The sequence below is a fragment of the Ambystoma mexicanum genome, chromosome 3p (genome assembly GCF_040938575.1).
Source record: "Ambystoma mexicanum isolate Mex_15411 chromosome 3p, UKY_AmexF1_1, whole genome shotgun sequence".
In the NCBI taxonomy this organism is placed as follows: Eukaryota; Metazoa; Chordata; class Amphibia; order Caudata; family Ambystomatidae; genus Ambystoma; species Ambystoma mexicanum.
In genome coordinates this window covers 1190063552-1190086782 of record NC_090925.1, presented here as the reverse complement: position 1 = coordinate 1190086782, position 23231 = coordinate 1190063552, and the positions used below count along the sequence as shown (strand labels likewise).

At 41.8% G+C, this 23231-nt stretch overlaps 1 protein-coding gene across 2 annotated transcripts in view; it reads left to right on the top strand.

Annotated features, from left to right (window-relative positions):
* Positions 1 to 23231, top strand: part of TRPC7 (transient receptor potential cation channel subfamily C member 7) — a 1454711-nt gene that overhangs the window by 854057 nt on the left and 577423 nt on the right. The window contains exon 3 of one of the 2 annotated variants that reach the window (XM_069652608.1): positions 22145 to 22318. In XM_069652608.1, coding sequence (XP_069508709.1) covers positions 22145 to 22318 — 174 coding nt within the window. Of the gene's footprint in view, positions 1 to 22144; positions 22328 to 23231 lie in introns of both variants that reach the window. The other variant, XM_069652607.1, reaches the window with a different exon arrangement.

Here is a 23231-nt window from a genome sequence, read left to right as displayed (position 1 = left end):
TAAAGAAGGCACTGAGGATTTCAATTAAAAAAAATCATTATCTAAATTAAAAACAGCGCTATATACAAACAAAATTACTAATTTGAAGCTTTTACAATTGCAGTGAAGACCAGTCTCCTGAAAAGAAGCAGCCAAATTCGAATAGAACAAAGAAGAACAAAGAAGTTACCTGTTAATTTAAGAAAAAAAGTAAGTAGAATATCACCATAATATTTGTATTATTACTCAAACATACTATAACGTTAAGACAAGCTATTTCTGTGCCTAAAAATAGAGATTGTGTACCATTTTGTCCAAAAATCTAAATGTCTTAAACAGCGATTTACAGCCAGAATGGCCCAGAAATTCCTATTTTTGGACACACAAATTACCCAACTGAACCACTACAATTTTCATATTATAGAACAAACAGCTGTTTTAATTGTATACATTAGATTTACTATTTGTACTTTTCCACACCACTAGCTTACTTTTTTTTGTCATCTGAACCCCAGTTTAGTAACACATAAATTCAAGAATACCTATCCATACTAGTTGTAGTTCCCAATGCACAATCACACACCATTACATACATCTTTATCATCTTACTCAAACACTCATGCACACAGCACACATGCATTCCAGAACACCCCAACCCATATCTTCTTTATTTTTTTCAACAGACCCTAAAGAATGCCTACCAAAAGTCAAGTCCGTAGAAAGCAACGCAAAAGTAGAACAAATGAAAATAAAAGTGTCCAACTTAAGCATCCATCTCTAGCAGAATTTGTAAAAAAAGTTGAAACAAAACAGCTAATACAGTCATTTAGTGAAACACAAGACGTTTCAAGTAAAAAAACTTTGCCTCCTCTATCAAGATGTAAAATAAACCAAAAAACTATTAACAGAAAATCAGCTATCACTACAGATAAAACTACTTCTTCAAATGTTAATATAGTGCAAAGTAAGCATACCAAGAAAAGTATTTTAGCCAAATGTACCGTCACAAAGTCCTTCAAAATCTTACCAAAACAGGAGAGAAATCAGGTTCAATGCTTAAAACCTATCGTAGGAAATTAATCTTAGAAGCGTTGATGGACAGTGCAATTCTTCTCAAAAGAAAGTTATTTATTTTACTGTTAAACAAAATGAAACCACTAAAAAAACTAATAACTAAATTATAAAAAAGACTTCTCAACAAATGTCAACAAATGTCAGCGAAATGTCAACAGAAAGAACTTCTTAAGTATCTGCGGAGGTGAATGGAATCACACTACGAGCACAGAACCATATTTTAATGAAGAAGCGTACAAACAAAAGCAAACAAATACAATTGCCATACATAGCAGTGGTCGAGGTTATGAAAAAGTGAATAATACCACAATGGAACAAGAAGTACTCCTTACAAAAATATGCCCTGAAAACCTAGAGTTACCCCTCCATTCAACTGAATCAGAAAGTCTAGTGTACAAATGGCCATGCACGTCAATGTGTAACATTCCCAAACAATGTTTCAAATCTTTACGCCAATTCCTCAATAAATATGTAAAAAGCAAAGACAAAATCAAAATTAAATGACTGCAAAATATGGATACCTCTCCAGTGCGCAAGTACACAGGACTACAAGGACATTCATTGGCCTGCATTACAGGACCTACTTGTAAAACCACTTTCCATGATATCAAAAGGATATCAACACATCATTCAACTATAAGAAATCTAGTCTATAAACTGTACTATGCTAAAGGTCCTGCTTTAGCACTAGCAAAGTTAAATAACATATTTCTACATGGAACAGCAAAAGACCTACTTGAAGAAATTCACTATATCCAGAAAAAATATTTTGGAAGTGAAAGCCATTTACAGAATGAAATAGCTTTAAACCAATTAAGCAACAATTCTACACATGGCAACCTTTTGCTAAAAACATACAGAAAAGAAATACTTAAATTTAAAAGTACATCAGCTGAAGTACCAAACCATGAATGTGTATGTTGCCGTAGAACTTTTTATAAAAGTAACACAAAAACTGTAGACCTATCATACAAAATAGAAGACAATGAAGATTTTAAATGGTTTGAATTAGCTCTCTACCTTGTAGCAGAAAACAAACACCAAATAACGGGGCCCTTGATACTTTGCAGTTACTGCACTACAAAACTTGACAACAACCAAACTCCTTCACGTGCTATCACAAATAATTTGGAATTATACCCAGTACCAAAACCCCTACAACAACTTAATTTATATGAGAGCATCATAATTCAAACAGTACACCCATTTCAAGCAATAATACGCCTTCAACCAAAAACAGCAAAATTACCTCCCTCTGAATTGGTAAAAGGCATTTGTGGAAAAGTAGTTTATTTACCATTAGATCTAAAAGAAAATGTACATACTCTAGGAGTGCAAAGTCCAATGCAGCAATCTTTAATTATCTTAGTAAATGGAGTACCTACAAAAGACAAAAAATATGGCAACAGCTGGTAGATTTACATAATGTTAGACAAGCCTTCCAATATTTTAAAGAGAATAATGAATATTACAAAGAAATTAATATTGAAGAAAACTTGAAAGATACAACTGAAATAATTCAAGAAACACAAGAAGCTGGTCAATTTGAGCTACTAGATCCTGCTACAATATCAAATACTTTAGACCATTGTACAATTCATCATTTGCACTCTAATGACACCATAGAAGATGAACTGGAAACGTACCAAATGCGTCAAACAAAAGGATCGCCAATCAGCATATGGGAAAAAAAGTATAGAAGCACGTGCTTTTCCTCTACTCTTTCCTATTGGCAAAGGAGGAAGATACGATGATAGATCTATTCAAATATCAGATTCAGAATACAGCTCATTACTGATGTATTCTGAAGATCCCAGATTTAGACAAAATGTGGAATACATATTCCACCTACTCTTTGAAAGTGAACTAGCAACTTTATGTTACGGAGTTGCACACATATTAAAATCAGGATCACACTTTCAAAATATGACAGCTACACAATTATTAGAAGTATAGTGTTTATGGAATAAGACAACAATTGGACTACTGTGCTGGGATGGTTAAATTCACTATAAACTCACAGGAAGATCCACAAGAATTTCTAATGTACTTACTACAAGTACTGGAAAATAAAAACATACCTATAAATGAAATCTTTCAGATTTCATACATGTGGAAACATACATGCACTCTCTGCAACAATGTGACACAAGAAGAAATCCCCAATGAACGCTTCATATATATATGAATACCAAATTGTGAATCCATTCCATTTCAGCGACTTGTACGAAATGCAAAACATGGTAGATTATGCTCTACCTGCAATTCAGATAATCGCTCCACGTTAGTAATACAAACACATAGTAAATCCATAGTACTAATGCTTCTACGTTACAATGCAGATGGTACCAAAAACAACTGCAAGCTTACTAGATTCACACTTGGTCACGTATCACTTGGTAAGAAAACCTTCACAACAATAGGTATAATCTACCACACAGGAGCCACAACCAATTCAGGGCACTACACCCCATATATAAAAAAGAAATGTGGATGGTTTGAATGTAATGATAGTACCATTATTCTAAAGCAGAGATTACCAGGAAATCTTACAAACGCTTATTTGATGTTCTTGAAACCAAAATTTGATAACTAAACTGTATTTAAACCCTAAGTAAACTTGTGTTAAAAATATAAACTGTTAGAATACTCCAAAAGCTATCTAACTGCTCAAAGATTCTACAACAACCAATCAGATAAATGAATACCACTAAATTAAGACCAAAAAATACACAGTTAGAATACGCCAATTGGTATCTAACTGTCCCAAAATTTAACAATATCCAAATAGATAAATCAATACCACTAAAATATATTAAAAAATAGACAGTTAGAATACGCCAATTGGTATCTAACTGCTCCAAAATATTATAATATCAAAACAAATAAATAATATGTTACTGCTCCAAAAAAATACAACAAGCTAAAGTATAAAGCATTAGCCAGAAACAACAAGTAAACACTGAAAACAAACAAACAAATAAACTGTAGCATAACAGAAAAAGGGTTTTTTTTAATCCAACATGGATTTTTTTTTTCTCCCACAGACCCAATGATTTTAGCAACAAATACAGAAACTGAGAAAATTTCACAGTACTCTGATTTGTAATCTACTAAATATGAGGGTCCAAAGAAAAAAAATGGCCAAAAATTGGCCACCCAAGACTCTATGCCCTGGCAAGAACCACCGCAGCATATCACATCCATAGAGTCAAACATTTCAACTATGGTCTATGGAAATTTTTAATGTCCGCAGACATTATGAGTGTTCTTAGAACACTTTCAACTTGCCAGCGAACAATACGGACAGCGTTTTCAGGACACCCCCTACGAACATTTCAGAACAACATGATAGTTCTAAGAACACTTTCAACTTGACAACGGACAATACGGACAGTGTCCTCAGAACACCCCCATTTTGTTTATTTGTGAACGTTTCAGGACACCATGAGCGTTCTAAGTACACATTCAACTTGACAGAGAACAATACGAACAGCATCTTCAGGACACCCCCTAGGAACATTTCAGAACAACGCGAGAATTCTTAGAACACATTCAACTTGACAGAGAACAATACGGACAGCGTCCTCAGGACACCCCCATTTTGTTTATTTGCGAACATTTCAGGACACTGCGAGTGTTCTTAGAACACATTCAACTTGACAGAGAACAATACGGACAGCGTCCTCAGGACACCCCCTACGAACATTCCCCCGACACCGCAAGTGTTCTTAGAAGCATCTTCAGAACACCACCATCTTGTTTATTTGCGAACATTTCAGGACACCGCGAGTTTTCTTAGAACACATTCAACTTGACAACGAACAATACGGACAGTGTCCTCAGAACACCCCCATTTCATTTATTTGCGAACATTTCAGGACACCATGAGTGTTCTTAGAACACATTCAACTTGACAGAGAACAATACGAACAGCATCTTCAGGACACCCCCTACGAACATTTCAGAACAACACGAGAGTTCTTAGAACACATTCAACTTGACAGAGAACAATACGGACAGCGTCCTCAGGACACCCCCATTTTGTTTATTTGTGAACATTTCAGGACACTGCGAGTGTTCTTAGAACACATTCAACTTGCCAGGGAACAATACGGACTACGCCTTCAGGACACCCCCTACGAACATTCCAGGACACTGCAAGTGTTCTTAAAAACGTCTTCAGAACACCCCCATTTTGTTTATTTGGGAACATTTCAGGACACCGCGAATGTTCTTAGAACACATTCAACTTGACAGAGAACAATACGGACAGCGTCCTCAGGACACCTCCTACGAACATTCCACGGACACCGCGAATGTTCTTAGAAGCGTCTTCAGAACACCACCATCTTGTTTATTTGCGAACATTTCAGGACTCCGCGAGTGTTCTTAGAACACATTCAACTTGACAGAGAACAATACGGACAGTGTCCTCAGAACACCCCCATTTCATTTATTTGCGAACATTTCAGGACACCATGAGTGTTCTTAGAACACATTCAACTTGACAGAGAACAATATGAACAGCATCTTCAGAACACCCCCTACGAACATTTCAGAACAACACGAGAGTTCTTAGAACACATTCAACTTGAAAGAGAACAATACGGACAGCGTCCTCAGGACACCCCCATTTTGTTTATTTGTGAACATTTCAGGACACTGCTAGTGTTCTTAGAACACATTCAACTTGCCAGGGAACAATACGGACTACGCCTTCAGGACACCCCCTACGAACATTCCAGGACACCGTAAGTGTTCTTAGAAACGTCTTCAGAACACCCCCATTTTGTTTATTTGGGAACATTTCAGGACACCGCGAATGTTCTTAGAACACATTCAACTTGACAGAGAACAATACGGACAGCGTCCTCAGGACACCTCCTACGAACATTCCCCGGACACTGCGAGTGTTCTTAGAAGCGTCTTCAGAACACCACCATCTTGTTTATTTGCGAACATTTCAGGACACCGCGAGTGTTCTTAGAACACATTCAACTTGACAACGAACAATACGGACAGTGTCCTCAGAACACCCCCATTTCATTTATTTGCGAACATTTCAGGACACCATGAGTGTTCTTAGAACACATTCAACTTGACAGAGAACAATACGAACAGCATCTTCAGGACACCCCCTACGAACATTTCAGAACAACACGAGAGTTCTTAGAACACATTCAACTTGACAGAGAACAATACGGACAGCGTCCTCAGGACACCCCCATTTTGTTTATTTGTGAACATTTCAGGACACTGCGAGTGTTCTTAGAACACATTCAACTTGCCAGGGAACAATACGGACTACGCCTTCAGGACACCCCCTACGAACATTCCAGGACACTGCGAGTGTTCTTAGAAGCGTCTTCAGAACACCACCATCTTGTTTATTTGCAAACATTTCAGGACACCGCGAGTGTTCTTAGAACACATTCAACTTGACAGAGAACAATACGGACAGCGTCCTCAAGACACCCCCATTTTGTTAATTTGCAAACATTTCAGGACACCGCGAGTGTTCTTAGAACACATTCAACTTGTCAGCCACAACCCCTATTCATATTTGCGAATATTTCAGGACACAGCGAGTGTTCGACAACGTCTTCAGAACACCCCCATTTTGTGTATTTGCGAAAATTTCAGGACACTGCGAGTGTTCTTAGAACACATTCAACTTGCCAGGGAACAATACGGACTACGCCTTCAGGACACCCCCTACGAACATTCCAGGACACCGCAAGTGTTCTTAGAAACGTCTTCAGAACACCCCCATTTTGTTTATTTGGGAACATTTCAGGACACCGCGAATGTTCTTAGAACACATTCAACTTGACAGAGAACAATACGGACAGCGTCCTCAAGACACCCCCATTTTGTTAATTTGCAAACATTTCAGGACACCGCGAGTGTTCTTAGAACACATTCAACTTGTCAGCCACAACCCCCATTCATATTTGCGAATATTTCAGGACACAGCGAGTGTTCGACAACGTCTTCAGAACACCCCCATTTTGTGTATTTGCGAAAATTTCAGGACACCGCGAGTGTTCTTAGAACATATTCAACTTGACAACGAACAATACGGACAGCGTCCTCAGGACACCCCCATTTTGTTTATTTGCGAACATTTCAGGACACTGCGAATGTTCTTAGAACAGTTTCAGTTTGCTTGCGAACAAAACGGACACATATTGAGTCCTCAGAACACCCCCCATTCAGTTTATTTAGAACATTTCAGAACACCCGTGATGTCTGCAGACAAATCGAACACAAAAAGAACGTCTAACACATAAAAAAACACAAGTTTCATCCTATCTCAGACACTCCCACCCTCCCCAAACACTCCTACACACCAACACACTCTACTAAATACAAATTTTGAACAAAGTTTCACTGTGCTGTCCACGGACGACCGCGAATCCAAGATGGCGTGTCTACCGAAAATCTGACGCGCATCACGCTCCACGCCGTCCAATCAGCGAACACGTTGCATATCCGCGAACATCACACAAGCCGATTGGCCAATCAGGACACTCACTGTCCGCGGAGCGAACAGGGAAGTCTGTCCGCGGACCGAACACAGATATCACTAATTTTTTTTTATCTACTTTTTGGTCATTTAAAAAAAAATACTGGACGGATTTTCACCAAATTCGCAAAAGCACGCTTTCGGGACCAAGCCGCTGCTCCTGGTCCAAATTTGGTGAAAATCCATCCAGCGGTTTGGGCTGTAGACGCGAGCAAAAAAAAATTCCCATTCAGTCTATGGGAAAAAAAAGTTTTGGGACCCCCCCCTATAACTTTGCCCCCCCTGGACGAATCCTCACCAACCTTTGCAAAATAATTCAGAGTGACCCAAATACTTCTTTTGCAAAGTTTGGTGAGGATTCGTCCAGGGAGAGCGAAGTTATATGCCACCCAAAAAGTGCTCTTCCTATGGAAACACCAACTTAACCATAACTACATGGCCACTACTGTGGCCATGTGATATATATATATATATATAATGCATTTGTTTTCATAGCCAACATACTATCTGGTGGTCTAAGGGTTGTGCTGAACCAAAGTACGAAGTGTTTTCCAGTTCTGTTCATGTGTTAATTCCCAGCGTTTGTTTCCAAGGTCTCTATGCTCACCAATATATCCGTTTTGAGGTTGTTTGTCTACATGTTTATTTTTTTTTTCTGATGAATGAATATAAAAACGCCTAAGTGCAGAAAGGTGAAAACCTGTGGTGGCTATTAATGTACCTAGTTTTATTGTGCAACCTGTCCAATGTCAGATGCATAATTTCTAGTGTTACAAGAACATGGTGTGTGCCTTGTACAGTGTAAAGTCTGTAGCTGTCTAGCCAAGCCCGTAATATAACAAAATTGTAGCAAAAAGAGAAGTGTCAGAACATACCCAACACTACCAACACATATACACTTCCCTTGGCTATCTCTAGGGGTGTGCCCATTGGTTGTGCTAATCCCCATTGTACCGCCACTATACAAGTTTTAAAGCATTCGCAGGCGGTCACACTTGCGGGGAGCTGGCATTCTTAGTAGTTGGTCTTCAGCAGGGTGAAATATATCAAAAGACGGCCCATTCCCCTATCTTCAAGTTGAAATCCTCACTAATGATAATGGAAGGGTAAGCAACTTGGCAGTGCATGCATTATGTATCAACGAACGTTTTAAGGCCTGCTAAAAAGCTTTCAGTATTAGATTTGTGCAGACTGTTGTTCAAATTAATGATGACCAAGTGCATTAGATAGATTGAGTTTAACTTCTTGTACAAATGTTGTTAGAGTATTAATTGCATTGCTGCTGCTATCAAAACTCTCAACCCTGTGGGTTCTTTTTGACTCTAAGTTGTGATGTGGCATAGCCATTTCAGGACTAGATCTTCTACAGACCATGCCTCCTCTAACATGATTAGATCTAACTGTGTCAAAAGAGTTATGATATCAGGATGAGCCATTTATTTATGGCCATTACTCCCACAAGGGGCATCATTTCTGGGGATAAGCTTAGCGTGGTTTAGGTACTGGTTGTGAGATGTTCAAGTTATTTTGGGAGGTAGGGTCTGATTTGGGCTTATTATATAATAGTATCTGTTATTACCAATCCAATCCTGTGGCCTGGGTGAGGAGTATTGTGTTTGTTATCCTGATGCAGCTGCCTTAATCACTAAATAAAGTCATCTTGATTTGCACTCCTTGCATTATGCAATCAGTGAAGAAGTCACAGGTTGAATAGTGCTGTAAACTGCATTCCTAAATCATGTATGCAGCATGGTACCTGCACACACTCCTTCGGAAAGTCAACCTCTTTTTCTCTGCACCGAGTTTCAGAAACCTTGACCATGCCCCGGTCATTTTTTACCTAGATGGTGCAACACCCAATTCGTAAAGGTTTAGATGCCACCTTAGCCCCTTTAAAAGATATCTAGCATGCCTCAGAACCTCTCATCACATGACTAAGAACATTATTTTACATCACCCCCATTCTCAAGGGTATGGCCTGGCTTCTCCTTCTTAGCATCATGTTTAAGAAAGCCCCCCCCCTTTAAAACAGTCACCACCAAAACATAACTGTACCTGGCCAAAAATTGCAAAAATAAAAGTAACCTAGGAAATCATCCTTTTCTTGTTATATGCCCTAAATAAGTTACCACTTCAGGTCAAACTGGCTCCAACCATCCTGCGCTTTGAGTTGGACATGAAGACCCTACTTATCAAAGCAAATCTTGCCTTTCTTTGATTGCTCCACTCAACCCGACATCTTGCTCTCTGGACCTTTCTGCGAGCACTGAGCCCCCAATCCATCCCAGTTACCTTTGCTATCCCACACCCGACCTGTAACTATCTGGATGCATGCCTGATATATGGCACTGATATCCGGGATAATTTTTTGACCGAAAAACGAAAAATCCTTTTTGCTTTTTTAACTGTTTCTTTGATGTTCAGGTGTGCAATGATTTTCTCAGTATTATACAGTGGGCAATCCACTCTTGCTGTTAAAGAGACCTTATACCATCATAGAAATGTACTTCAACATGTGATTTTTTCTCAAGTCGTTCACTGATATTGTCACCAGGCCCATCCCAGAAATAATATCATTACCTACTTGGCAAAATATAACTAATTTTCTTTGTATATGATGATTAAAGGGCATCCTCATACTGAACACTGATGCCGCTTTGTCTTTTCCTTTGTATGTACCTCGAATTTGCGTGTACTGCAGCATGATCACGCCTCCCGAAGGCATGTGCCACTCAATGTCACTTGTACAACTCCGGACAAGATACATGGTAATCCTCTTCACAATAGATAGGCCGGCAGGATAGCTCAGGGGCAATGCGTTTTCTCTTAAAGACTGATGTCCGGTGTTAAGAACGTTATAAACGGGCAATAGACATGCACTGATCTGCACACTGCCCTTATTAGGAGAACACAAGTCATCCTTTTGTCACTGTGAACAGACATTGCATAGATAGTATGTTCACTTATAGTACTTCTATTTATCACATTTTTGGTGGTAGAAGGCAACCATTGGGGGACTTTAGAAAAGTATGTGTCAGGGTGTGGAGGATACTATTGATATGCACAGATTTACACTACAATAGGATGACGCATGTGGATGGTAGATCTGGCCAGGTCACATCACTTTGTCTTTAGATGTTTATCGATGTTAACTCTCATATCCAATGTTAGGGATGCATACTTTTGCGATTTTCCACAGATATGGCCAAGAGCACTTGTGATTAAAAGAAAAAAGGATAATACTTAACATTGTGTTTGCATTTATTGGTTCTACAACTATGACAAAATAGGAAAAACACACACTTTAGATTTTGGTACAATAGTTTCTACCAGTCTTAATGGAATGCTTTGTTGGGCTGCAGCAGGAATGTCAGAGAGTGTATGGAAGGCATATGTGTTTGATGGAGGTGGACAACAAAGAGCTGGAGGTGTGATCAGGGAGAGGGGGGGGGTCAAGAATTCCATGATTCAATTGTCAATAATTATTTTATGATGTTCTCCAAGTGTTGGGTGTGATCATTTATAAATCTAACATGGAAAATCATAGAAATATGGTCCTCAGATAAGAAGCTGGAATGCAATGATATATGACCACTTAAGTTCATTTTTAAAAACATTTTCTCTACAAATCTTTGAACTAATGGAAGATGATCTCACTTGGAGGGTTTTTGGAGTTTCTTCAATCGCGTGCTCGTTCTAATCAATAATGGCCCTCATCGGATAGACTGACACTTGGGCACGTGCAACCTTCTTCTTTGGAATCATGTGGCATGAGTGAGTAAAGTGTGCTAACACGTCATTAACCCAGACAGGGTACTACAATGAGGCATTAGAGTTTCTTACATTCCACTGCCTACAGCCCAGGTGAATCTTTGTTGGGTAAACATGCCATAGTGTATGCTGGCAAGGGAAAGGTATCTAAGTATTGTATTGTGCCCTATAGTCGCCCACAGACCAGTTTAGAATTGTATTGTGCCCCATGGTCGCCCACAGACCACACTTCAGTATTGTATTGTGCCCTATAGTCGCCCACAGACCAGTTTAGAATTGTATTGTGCCCCATGGTCGCCCACAGACCAGTTTAGAATTGTATTGTGCCCCATGGTCGCCCACAGACCAGTTTAGAATTGTATTGTGCCCTATGGTCGCCCACAGACCACACTTCAGTATTGTATTGTGCCCTATAGTCGCCCACAGACCAGTTTAGAATTGTATTGTGCCCCATGGTCGCCCACAGACCAGTTTAGAATTGTATTGTGCCCCATGGTCGCCCACAGACCAGTTTAGAATTGTATTGTGCCCTATGGTCGCCCACAGACCACACTTCAGTATTGTATTGTGCCCCATGGTCGCCTACAGACCAGTTTAGAATTGTATTGTGCCCCATGGTCGCCTACAGACCAGTTTAGAATTCTATTGTGCCCTATAGTCGCCCACAGACCACATTTCAGTTGTGTTGTGCCCCATGGTCGCCTACAGACCAATTTAGAATTGTATTGTGCCCTATGGTCATCCACAGACCACATTTCAGTAGTGTGTGCCCCTTGGTCAAAATGCTTTTTTGTGATACTGACTGCCCCAAACTGCCCTGATTTACTTTGTGATCTGAGCTACAGTGTTTTTGCCCACCTACCTGTACATCTTTTGTTTACCAATGCAGCCCCCTAGCCCACACCCAAATGCGCCTACACACATCCCTTCCACTTTTTCCATCTTTCTCACATCCCTCTCCTTCTTGGCCACCTGCAACATGCTGCATGCGCACCCAAACCAACATGCCCACCTTTGCCCTACCCCACAATCTGATCTCATACACAACACACCACCATATGCACTCCATCCCACACTCAACTTCCTTACCGATCAGGTCGGACACCACCCACTCCACCTCAGGCTCTGTAGACTAAGAACTCGCACCAAACACCTCCTTACTCTCCGCAGTACTCCACACTCCACACTCCTTAGGAACTACAGACTCAGCTCTCGCACCCATACTTCAGCCGCCCAGACTTCCTTCCCTGACCACGCTCACTACCTTAGCTCTCATCACGCTGCGTGTGCCACGCCCAAGCCTCACACACCCAAATTCACACCGCCCACCCCCAGCACCACCAACACTCACACTCTACATCCAAATTTAAGATGCGCTCTCATCAACGCGCGCTCTGTCCATGCCCATGCCATTGAAATCAATGACCTTATCACCACCCACAATCTCGACATACTTGCCATTTCCGAAACCTGGCTCCATGAAGCCTCCAGTCCTTCCATTCACCTCGCTCTCCCTGAAAACTATACCATCCTTAAACAGGACCGTAAACACTTAAAAATTGGTGGCGGCGTGGCCCTCATCTTTAAGGACACCCTCTCCATAAGAATGTGTAATCAACAATGGGACAATAACGCCGATCTCCTCACTGCCAAACTAGCCCTTTCACCTAATTGCACCATAAACTTCTTTATCACCTACAGACCACCAGGATCTCCCCTTGACTACCAAAAGCAGCTCCTCCAAAACATAGGCAACAACCTCAAAAGCACCACCAAAAGCATCCTTCTAGGGGACATTAATCTTGGCTTAGCTGACCCGAAGGACAAAGCAGCCGCAAATTTAGCCAAAGAATTATCTAACATGGGGTTCGAACACAAAATTACTGCACCCACTCACAGCAAAGGCAGATCCATTGACTGGCTAGCTGATCACAACTGCTCATCTGCAATTACCTCCATCTCAGCCCTTCCATGGACGGACCATCACCTCATCCAATTCACCATTCCTACCACGCCCACTCATAAAACCTTAACTCATGCCCCACCCGCTAAAGTAAGAAGCTCCAAAAAACTCACTGCTGCCAACCTCGCCCCTCTCCTTGATACCCCGCAACTCAAGCATCCTTTCCCCCTTGACCCCACATCTCTAGCCAACATCTACTCCAGCACACTCACTCAAGCCATCGATTTCATTGCCCCGCTAGAAGAAAAAAAAGGAAAAAAATCAATACACTGCAATTCCTGGTTCACTGAAGAACTATCCGTCCTACGCACTAAGAAACGCAAAGCCCTATCCAGGTGGCAAGCAGCGCCTAACCAATCCTCGCTTAATGACTTTAAAGAGATCTCTCTGACCTACAAAAAAGCCATACTCCTTGCTAAATCCGAATCCTACAACCAGAGAATCACTAATGCCAGTTCCAAATCAAGAGAAATTTTCTCCATATTCAAAGAACTCACCACACCAGCCTCCAGCCCAGACGAAATCATCAAGGACGAAGCATGGTGTACAGGCATCCAGGCTGCTCTCCTCAACAAAGTTAAATTACTCCAAGACAAAATAGCCTCCCAACGCAAAGCTCTCAACACCCCCACCTGCCCGCCCATACCTCTCACCTACAACTCTCCTTCACAAACACCCCTCTTTGCCTTCAGAGAAGTCTCAGAGACGGAAGTCAAGGACCTCCTTAAAAAAATCAAACCCTCCACATGCAAAGGGGATATCTGCCCACCCTCCGTAATCAAAGAGTGCGCAGAATACCTCACCCCCATCATCACGGCTTTTATCAATGCCTCTTTCGCGTCTGGAAGTGTACCACAATGCCTAAAAGAAGCCTGGGTCCGCCCACTCCTAAAAAAACCCTCTCTCGATCCTTCCTCCCCTAACAACTATCGCCCCATCACCACCGTCCCCTTTCTCCTTAAAATCCTAGACAAAGCCGCACACAATCAAATCCAACACTACCTGGAAACCAACACCATCCTAGGAAAAAGACAGTCAGGTTTCCGCAAAGGCCATGGGACTGAATCTGCTCTTCTAGATTTAAAAAATCAAATTACTAAAATAATGGACACAGGCAAACCTGCCCTCCTCCTCCTACTCGACCTTTCAGCAGCATTCGATCTGGTCGACCACAGCATTCTCACATCGCACCTCTCCAATGCTGCACACTTCTCTCACAAGGCTACCACGTGGATCACATCCTTCCTTGAAGGCAGGGCCATGAAAGTGTACTCTGACCAGGATAGCGCCCCCCCCACCACTATCAATTGTGGAGTCCCACAAGGGTCCTGCACCGCACCGACCCTCTACAACCTATTCACCAAACCCCTCTTTGACTTACTGGACTCCCTCAACATAGCGTATACCAACTACGCTGATGACACGCAGGTCCTCCTCCCCCTCTCTGGAGACTACGACCTTGACTCAGAAGCCCTCATCAAAATCTACTCGACTATCCAAACATGGATGGCTATCAATGGTCTCTGCCTAAACGGAGACAAAACCGAAATCATCATCCTAGCCCCTAACAAAACGCTAACCAAACTCAGCCCCGATTATTCGCACATGAACATCGACAGTATTAGCATACCTGTCTCCTCTGCCGTCAAGACCTTAGGAGTCTACATTGACGCGACACTCTCAATGACAAGACAAACCAGCGCCATTGCCTCAGCTTCTGCTCTGACTACCAAACTCATCTACGCCATAAAACCCTACCTCACCACGCCCAACTGCCTCTCCATAGCCAGAGCTACGATAGGAGCCAGATTAGACTACTGTAACGCCCTCCTGGCAGGCACTTCGTCAAAAAACCTAAACAGGCTCCAAATAGTGCAAAACAATGCCCTCCGTGCTGCACTACACATTCCCAAAACTGACCATATCTCACAGGCCAGAAGACGCGTCCACTGGCTCCCAGTCAAGGAAAGGATCAACTTTAAAATCCTCACCCTCACACACAAATGCATCAATCACACAGCACCCCCCTACCTATCTGAAACTATAACCAAGAACTCCTCCATCCGCCCCAGAAGAAGTCATCACGCCAACCAACTCCAAGTACCCACTGTAAAAAGAGCCAAAGCCGGCGGCATTGGCTTCCCTCACATAGCACCTAAGCCCTGGAATGCCCTCCCCAACTCGCTCAGAGCAGAACCATCGCTGTATCTCTTTCGCAAATCCCTCAAAACCACGCTATTCAACTAACTCCTCCTTCCCTTCACCCACTTCAGCTCGCACGCATCTGATACGAAAAGTTTTCGACACGAAATGCTTGCTGTAATGAAAATTGCTTTGTAACCATCTTCCTTCCATTGTAACCAGACTATGTATGTATTCATGTAACAGCGCCACGATGCCCCCGGGCTGACGTGCGCTTTAAATAAATCCGAATAAATAAATAAATAAATAAATAAGAAGATTGCTGCAATGATGCGAGTAGGATCAACAGTTGTGTTGGATGTGTAGGGGTTGGTGGATAGGAGGAGATGTAGCACCTCTGTAAATCTGTAGAGAGGTGGAATGTATGGGAGACTGAGCTAGAAGTCATGAGATGTCGCTCCTCCTGTCTACACTTGACATTACAGTGCATCTCAAAATAGGTGGTCCCTGTCAGTGCCCCATGTGTTTCACCATAGTGCCTAAATTATGCAGCAGGCTTCCCATGACGCTTTTCTACATTCTATTTTAAGAGATGTGCGTCTTGTATTGGAAGCTGTCATGCACTCAACGTCTGTGTCATATGTACTTCCTGCACCGGCTGCACCTCTGAATCACTATTAAGTACATGGGAAGTTCTTTTGTGGTCCCTGCTGTTTCATCCCATTAATAGTGAGATTCAGTGACTTAGTAGCAATGCCTCCTTTAAGATGTTTTCCATTATGAGGTCCCACATTGGAATCGGCAGCAAAAATATTCACACTAAAGAGAAGAAGCATACAGCATATGTATATAGTAATCCTAGTATTACAGTTGGTCCACTATACAGAATAAGAGAATTTGGTAAAGGCAAATTGTTTTGTGCAGAGATTGTGGGTATGTAATTTCAGTCAATGGACAGTAACATATTTTTAAAGTAGATGAAGGATTTCTGGGAGGGGTTCCACTGAAATGCATGGGGCTTCTACGCAGAGTGGAAATCAGATGCAAACATGGGGCTCTCTTGAAAATGAGAATGACTTGCTTAGTATGGTCATTGTAAGATAACAAAAAAACAAACTGGGTCAAGCGAGCTGAACTCTTTTGTTAATGTGCTGGCAGGAGATATTGCTATCTATGAAGGCCCAAGGGATTTACTGGAGGGGACAATTTGACAGTGAAACCATCCAAGGGCATGCCATTAAGCCATGCTTGGAACATTTCCTGTTTTCGTTCTGTTGAGCTTGAGGTATACACGTCATCCACATTTCAATGGTGGTGAGGCATTTTTGATGGCATGTAATGTTGTGGGCGCAGTTCTCTCTCATGTGAAGCAGGCTATTGTCTGTGTGTTGCTGTAAAGTGAGTCAATGTATTGGTTCCATGTACATGTTGAAAATCACTTGTGAGAATACTGAGCCCAGTGGAAATCTGTGCAGTGGATGGATGTGATGTTACACATCTGAACAGCGTGTAACTGTTTGAAACTTGGATCTACTATATTAGTGGAGTTAGGACTCTCTATTAGGTAAAGCTCTACAAAGAACATCGGTGTCTGTCTGATAGGGAAGAGGAGTGTCAATTAAGAAGTGTGTCTATGCACAAGGTGGCCGGTCAGACTGTGGCTGTTGACAGTAAGGCAGTAGAAAGGTCCACAAGAAACAGGAGGAAAGGGCCCACCCCATTTGTCCATGATCTGAGAGCACCATCAATCCCCTGGATTGTACTGTTTCTGTGATTGGTTTGGTATTGAACCCAGAATTCTGATACCGGAACAGACTGTGATGGCTGCTTTGCTTATGGAGTTGATTGCCGTCTGCCTTCTCAGTGATCTTATGGGTAAATAGGAGGTTAGTGATTGTTTAGTAGTTGGAGATGTCAGCTGGGTCGGTATCCAGTTAAAATGTCAAAAAAAAAAATTTGAATGGCATTATGGTGAAAAACATTGTGTTTTTTTAATTCGTATGTTTTTTTGGTTTAGCTAGTAAAAATAAAGTGTAAATTAAAAAAAAAACAGGGGCTGGTGGGACCCCCCCCATTAAAAAAAAAAGACAACAAAAATTTGAAATACATTTTTTCGCCATTTTTTTTCATTCAACATATTCACTATAAACCAGCTGGGTCAGTGTGGGATTTTTTAGAAGTTGATTGATCAGTCATGTTGTTTGGCAGCTTGAGAAGATGTTCTGACTGAACATGACATTAAGTATTTGTATGAGCAGAGTGAGGGTGAGCCTTTTTTTTTAAATGACCGAAGGTAGGACATTGTCACTGCAAGAAGTTGGCTTTAGTGAGGTGAGTGTTTAGACGAGAGCAATGGCAGTGAGGTGGGTGAAGGTAGTCCAGTGCTGGGATACTCAATGTGGTATTGTTACCGACAGCACCAGCAATGCAATCACATCAACATATTGTCCAGAATGTATTGATGTAGTAGCATTTCTTTATAGTCCCTTTTAGTTCCAAGCCTGGTAAGATAGTCTTCCAACAAGGGCATGATTGATTTAAAACATCCAAATGATTCAGTGCACTTCCTCATAACTCACAGCTTAAAAATATTCTCGCTGAAACTCATCCTGCTTGGCTTGAAATGACAACTTCTGATGTGTCCTGTTGATCTGAAAAACCTCAAAGAGCTTCTGCCAAGAGTTGCCAGTAGTAGTTGAATTATTTACTGGAAGTCTTTGAACGAGCTCGGTGTGCCTGCCCCAATTTCTAAAGGCAGGCCAGGGAGAGATGTGTCTCCTCATTCCACTAGGTGTGGGGCCCCTCTCTTCACCTCTTCTCTACATCTGAACTTATCAGTATACCTAGTGATGCAATGCCACATCCTCCTCCTCCTGCAGGCTTGGCCCCTTCATATGGGAGCCTCACAACTACCCCCTGCCTTTGGGACAAGTATGATCTCTTGCACTTTCCCATACTTTCTGGCTAAGTTCAAACTAGCCTCCTGGTGTCCTCTACTATCCTTCTCCGTCATGCTTTCAACTTCCCCCCTACTAATGCACCCCAGCTCCTGCTCTCTTGCACCAAACTCATTCTCGGGTTTCCAATCCACTTTCTGATCTCTAACTTCAACCTCCTCCTGAAATTTTCAACCACACTCCTGTTCTCCTGCACAAGTCTCCTCGTAATGTTCCTATCCAACTTGCTTATTAAGCTCCCACTCTACTATTGAACCCGCTACTACACACCCATTTCTCTCTCTTCAGCATCTTCCAAACTCCTGCCTTTCTCTACAATGTTTTCCAAACTATTTCCTAACATTCAAACCTCCTCTGAACGTATGCTGCCAGCTCCTATGCCAAACACCCACACCACCGGGCAGAGATTCAAGGTCAGATCCAAGATTTGAAAGATTTTTCCACCATCTTCGATTGTATTTTTCACATTAGTGCTATCCCTATTTCTGGGGACATGGCATACACTGTTTTCAGCATGCATTGATGAGGTCAAGCACCGAAAAACCTCCTTTGAAGCTGCTGCCTTTATTGTTTTGCACGTGCTCAGAGGACGACCGTATGGGGAAAGTGTAAACTGGTCTGTGTGCCAATGCTGAATCGCATTTGGAGTCAAAGTAAACATGTTTGATTTATTCGTAGCTCTTTGAATGCCCACTAAGCGAGTCATGTACACTAATCCCATGGACCTGTCATATCTAAGCAGGGCATTAGTACCACCTGTGGAGAAAACAGTATTGTTTGCTGAATGTCTCTGTCAACCGTAAACTCACATCTGTGAGGAACTTCAATAATACATTCGTTAGTGTAAGGAATTGTTGGAATCTTTAGGTCAGAATAAAAGGATTAATTTTTTAGTAGTGTATTCGTTCATTTTCAGTTGTGCTACCCCCATGTAGATGGTTTTTAAAAGGAATAGCTATAGAATCTCCTTACATCCATAAAAACAAAATCAATTCATTTTTTGGTCAAGACGGAACACGGCATTACACTTTCCTTCATATTTCTACTTCTCTGCTTTTAGAACGCTCCACTTAATGGGGCGCAGTCATTAAGGGGCCTGATGTGACTTCCCCCTGGCAGGAGAGAGTGGTCCTCATTCCGAGGCTGGTGCAAAGGGGTTACGGGTACCGGTAAGGGCACCGGTGCTGGTAATCCCTTTGCGCCCTATTCTAAGGTCCCTTAGCTGGCTTGTCCTTAATGCCTGGTTTTACCAGGCATTATGGACGGGGCCCGTTAAGGGACTTCAGAGTTAATAACGGTACCGCAATTTGCGGTACCATTATTATCGCCTTCCCATTGAGCACTATGGGGGCTGAAATGGGAATGGGGAATGGCTTTTTCAATGGGAACTTATTATCCCCGTTGAACGAGGGCGGACACGGTCCCGTTATTGGTGGTAGTCATGGCGCTAACAGCACTATGGCTACCACCAACCTTGGAATGAGTGCCAGTAACTCGGTTGGTGTGGCTACGGGATCATCTGCTTGCAGCCCTCAGGCACCCAATGATGTGGAGGAACCCAGAGATCTTTTTCATCCCAGTAGATGCCCCCATAATGATGTATGGTGCTTCATCACACACCATATCTAACCCTGTCAAGGCCCATAGAACATGTACGTGTTTTTATTGTACTTACCTTCAGGGGGACATTCTAGTTTAAGGCATTTTCTTACCTTATTCTCTTGTCATCAAAAGAGTGGGACCAGCAAATAATATGGTGAAACTTGGATCTACTATATTAGTGGAGTTAGAACTCTCTATTAGTTAAAGCTCTACAAAGAACATCGACATGTCAGCTGATGTTTCATCATGAATGTTTGGTTTACTTTTTGTAGCACCAGTATTCTATGTTTGGGTCACCTTTAAGGTACTGACTAATACCCCCTAGCGAACCCTTTCCTTTCTACTCGGAAAGTTGTGCTGGAACAGAAGAACGTTATGGTGCTATTACAGTATTGTAGAATAGCTCTAAGCTACACAATGCCTCAGGTGTGATGGAGGGATGAGGGGATCTGAAGATGAGAGTGGGACCTTTACTGTTAATCAGAGATTAAGCTATACTCCTATCACACTGGCTGGCTGTGATCGAATTCTCCACCTCAGCAGATTTGTTTTGAAGTGTTTACTGCATAGCATGAAACATGTTGGGTGATTTCCACAAAAGTATTATTACAATTAAAAAATGTAATAAGAGAATATTAAACAACAGGTGTTCCTGCGGTCTGTATGCTCGGAGAAGATGTATTTGCACCAATGACCAGTTGTTCGATAACATCAGGCAAATGTGCATTGGCCATCTGGGTTACATTGGCTATTTTTAATGATGGAAGCACTACCTTCAAATGTATCTGTCACTTCTCCTACAAGCAGTAAGTGCCTATAGAGGACCAAACTGTATGCATGTACAGTTTAGGTTGATTATACGGCCACTACCAGACGAGCCACTCCTTCATGTCTACTGGTTCTCTGGCCACATCTGCTTGCCAAGAGGTATATCTCATTAAGTGGCAACATTGCAATAGAAACAAACATTCTAATATAACTTGAACATTCTGCATAACTAAATGAAATGGCCATCACTGGTTACCCCTCCGAACTATTGTTTTTCAATCTGCCAAGCCATTACAGAATGGGAAAGACCATATACAAATTGGCTGTGGTACCACCCCTAAAAGGGAAGTTGAGCCCAAAATGCTAGGTTACATCCTTTCTGCATGAGACCCCACTCAACACCAGACATGTTTCACCCTCATTGGGAATTATCAGTGAGGTGTAGCTTGGGTCTTTGGGTCCACCAGGGTCAGGACCCATGTCCCACTGAGATTGACAGAAGCAGAACCAGCATACTCTTAACATGCTGTTCAATATGCAGTGACAGCATAATATGTGGCCTCACCTTGAAGGTGGGTCTTATAAGATACCATTGCAACAATTCCTGGATCTTTGTGACGAAACAAAATCACAATGTTTACATGATGATTGCAGTCAGGAAATGTGACAAGAGCGGTATCTGGGCATTTTACTCCTCGGAGCACTGGGGAGCAAGGGCAGGATTTTTTTGCACACTGGCCAAAAAAAGTGGCTCATTTTGACTGGCCTACACTAGCATTTTGAATTTTTGGTACGGGCATCACCCTATTGCCCTATAGGCCAGTCCGAGCCTGATGGCTCATCCATAACGGGCGAGGGGGTGTACACCCAGTGGCCCGCTCAACCATTATGGAGTAGCCGAGGAGCCAGCCCAGTGAAACATTGCGCACTCCCTCTGCTGCTTTTTCCAGCGGAGAGAGTGCACAGAACAAGAGTGTACTGTGGATAGAGCGTACATGTGAAAGTATTATTACCTCTTTTGTATTGTTGCATAAGGAGACACCTTGGTAAACAAATATTCATGTTGCTTTATCAGTCAATTTCAGTGACAATTTGATACCAAATTAGTGGTGTTAGATGTCAGTGAATTTCCCAAAGCAACATATGTCTGTAGGTCAAATACAATTACAGTACTGCCACCTGGATCATTGCTTGCAATTCTGGCTTGACAAACTATTTTAAAAAACATGTACATATGGTCATAATTAATAGTTGATAGCGTTTTTGGATTTTGTTTTTTCAATCGAAAATGTGCGTGTATATAAGAATGATTTGTTCACTTACAATTGCTGAATCATCTCTTGTTTATTCTTCCAGAATGATTACAGAAAACTCTCTATGCAATGCAAGGACTTTGTGGTGGGTGTTTTAGATCTCTGCAGAGACACTGAAGAAGTTGACGCCATCTTGAATGGTGATGTGAGTCAACAAGCCTGGTCTGAACATCCTCGGCCAAGTCTCAGCAGAGTTAAACTTGCCATTAAATATGAGGTAAAAAAGGTAATGTTATTATATTTTCATTAATTCATTATTCTTTATCATTAGCATCTGTGTGCCTTTGTAATATGTGCAATGTCACCAAAATGCCATTCCAATGTTACTATTGCTGGTGGAGGGCTTCCATAATGAAAAAAGACTGTAATAGTCTTACTGGTAGCAGCTGTAGCGTGATCTGCCAAGTATGCCATCCTTCTACACGTTTTCTGTTCCTAATGATTTTCAGTCATTTTTTCATTTCATATGTCCCACTGTTATACCAGCCACTGGATGTTATGATCAGCAGCTGTGTATCTAGTTCCAGATTTGTGTTATTATTGCCTTGCTTATGCAGAGGACTAAATAAACCTCCCAATTATTTACCAGTGACCTTCATTATTCCAAGTCCAGGTTTTCCTTGTCTATGAGCTGAGTCCTTGCCTGGGAGATGGGTGTTTCACAAGCCCATAAATACACCTTGTTATTTCCATGTTGGTACCATCTTCCCCTTAAATAGGTATAAAAGCACCTCAGACTCATTGAGACTTCCAGTTTGATTACCAAACATTTTGAAACCACAATGGGTCCTTGGGAGGGAGGGGGTTCAAGGAATATGATGATTATTACCTGGGCTTTCAGCGACAAAGGATACAGGTAAGTAATCAGGCCATTACCTTCTCATCCATCTTTCTTGTCACAGTCCTTACTCTATGAGGTTATGTGAAGGCAGAATGCTTCCTGGGATATAACCAGAACAAGGACATACACGTCTTAATTTGGCATTCATGCTGCGGTACCCAAGTAATGTACCTGAAGATAAACTGCAGCCCTGAGACACTGAGCTGGTACCTATGAGAATGTGAACTGCATCTTAAGCGGTGTGCAAAATAACCAACAGCTTCAGAGGTCCTCAAAGCCATAGCATGGA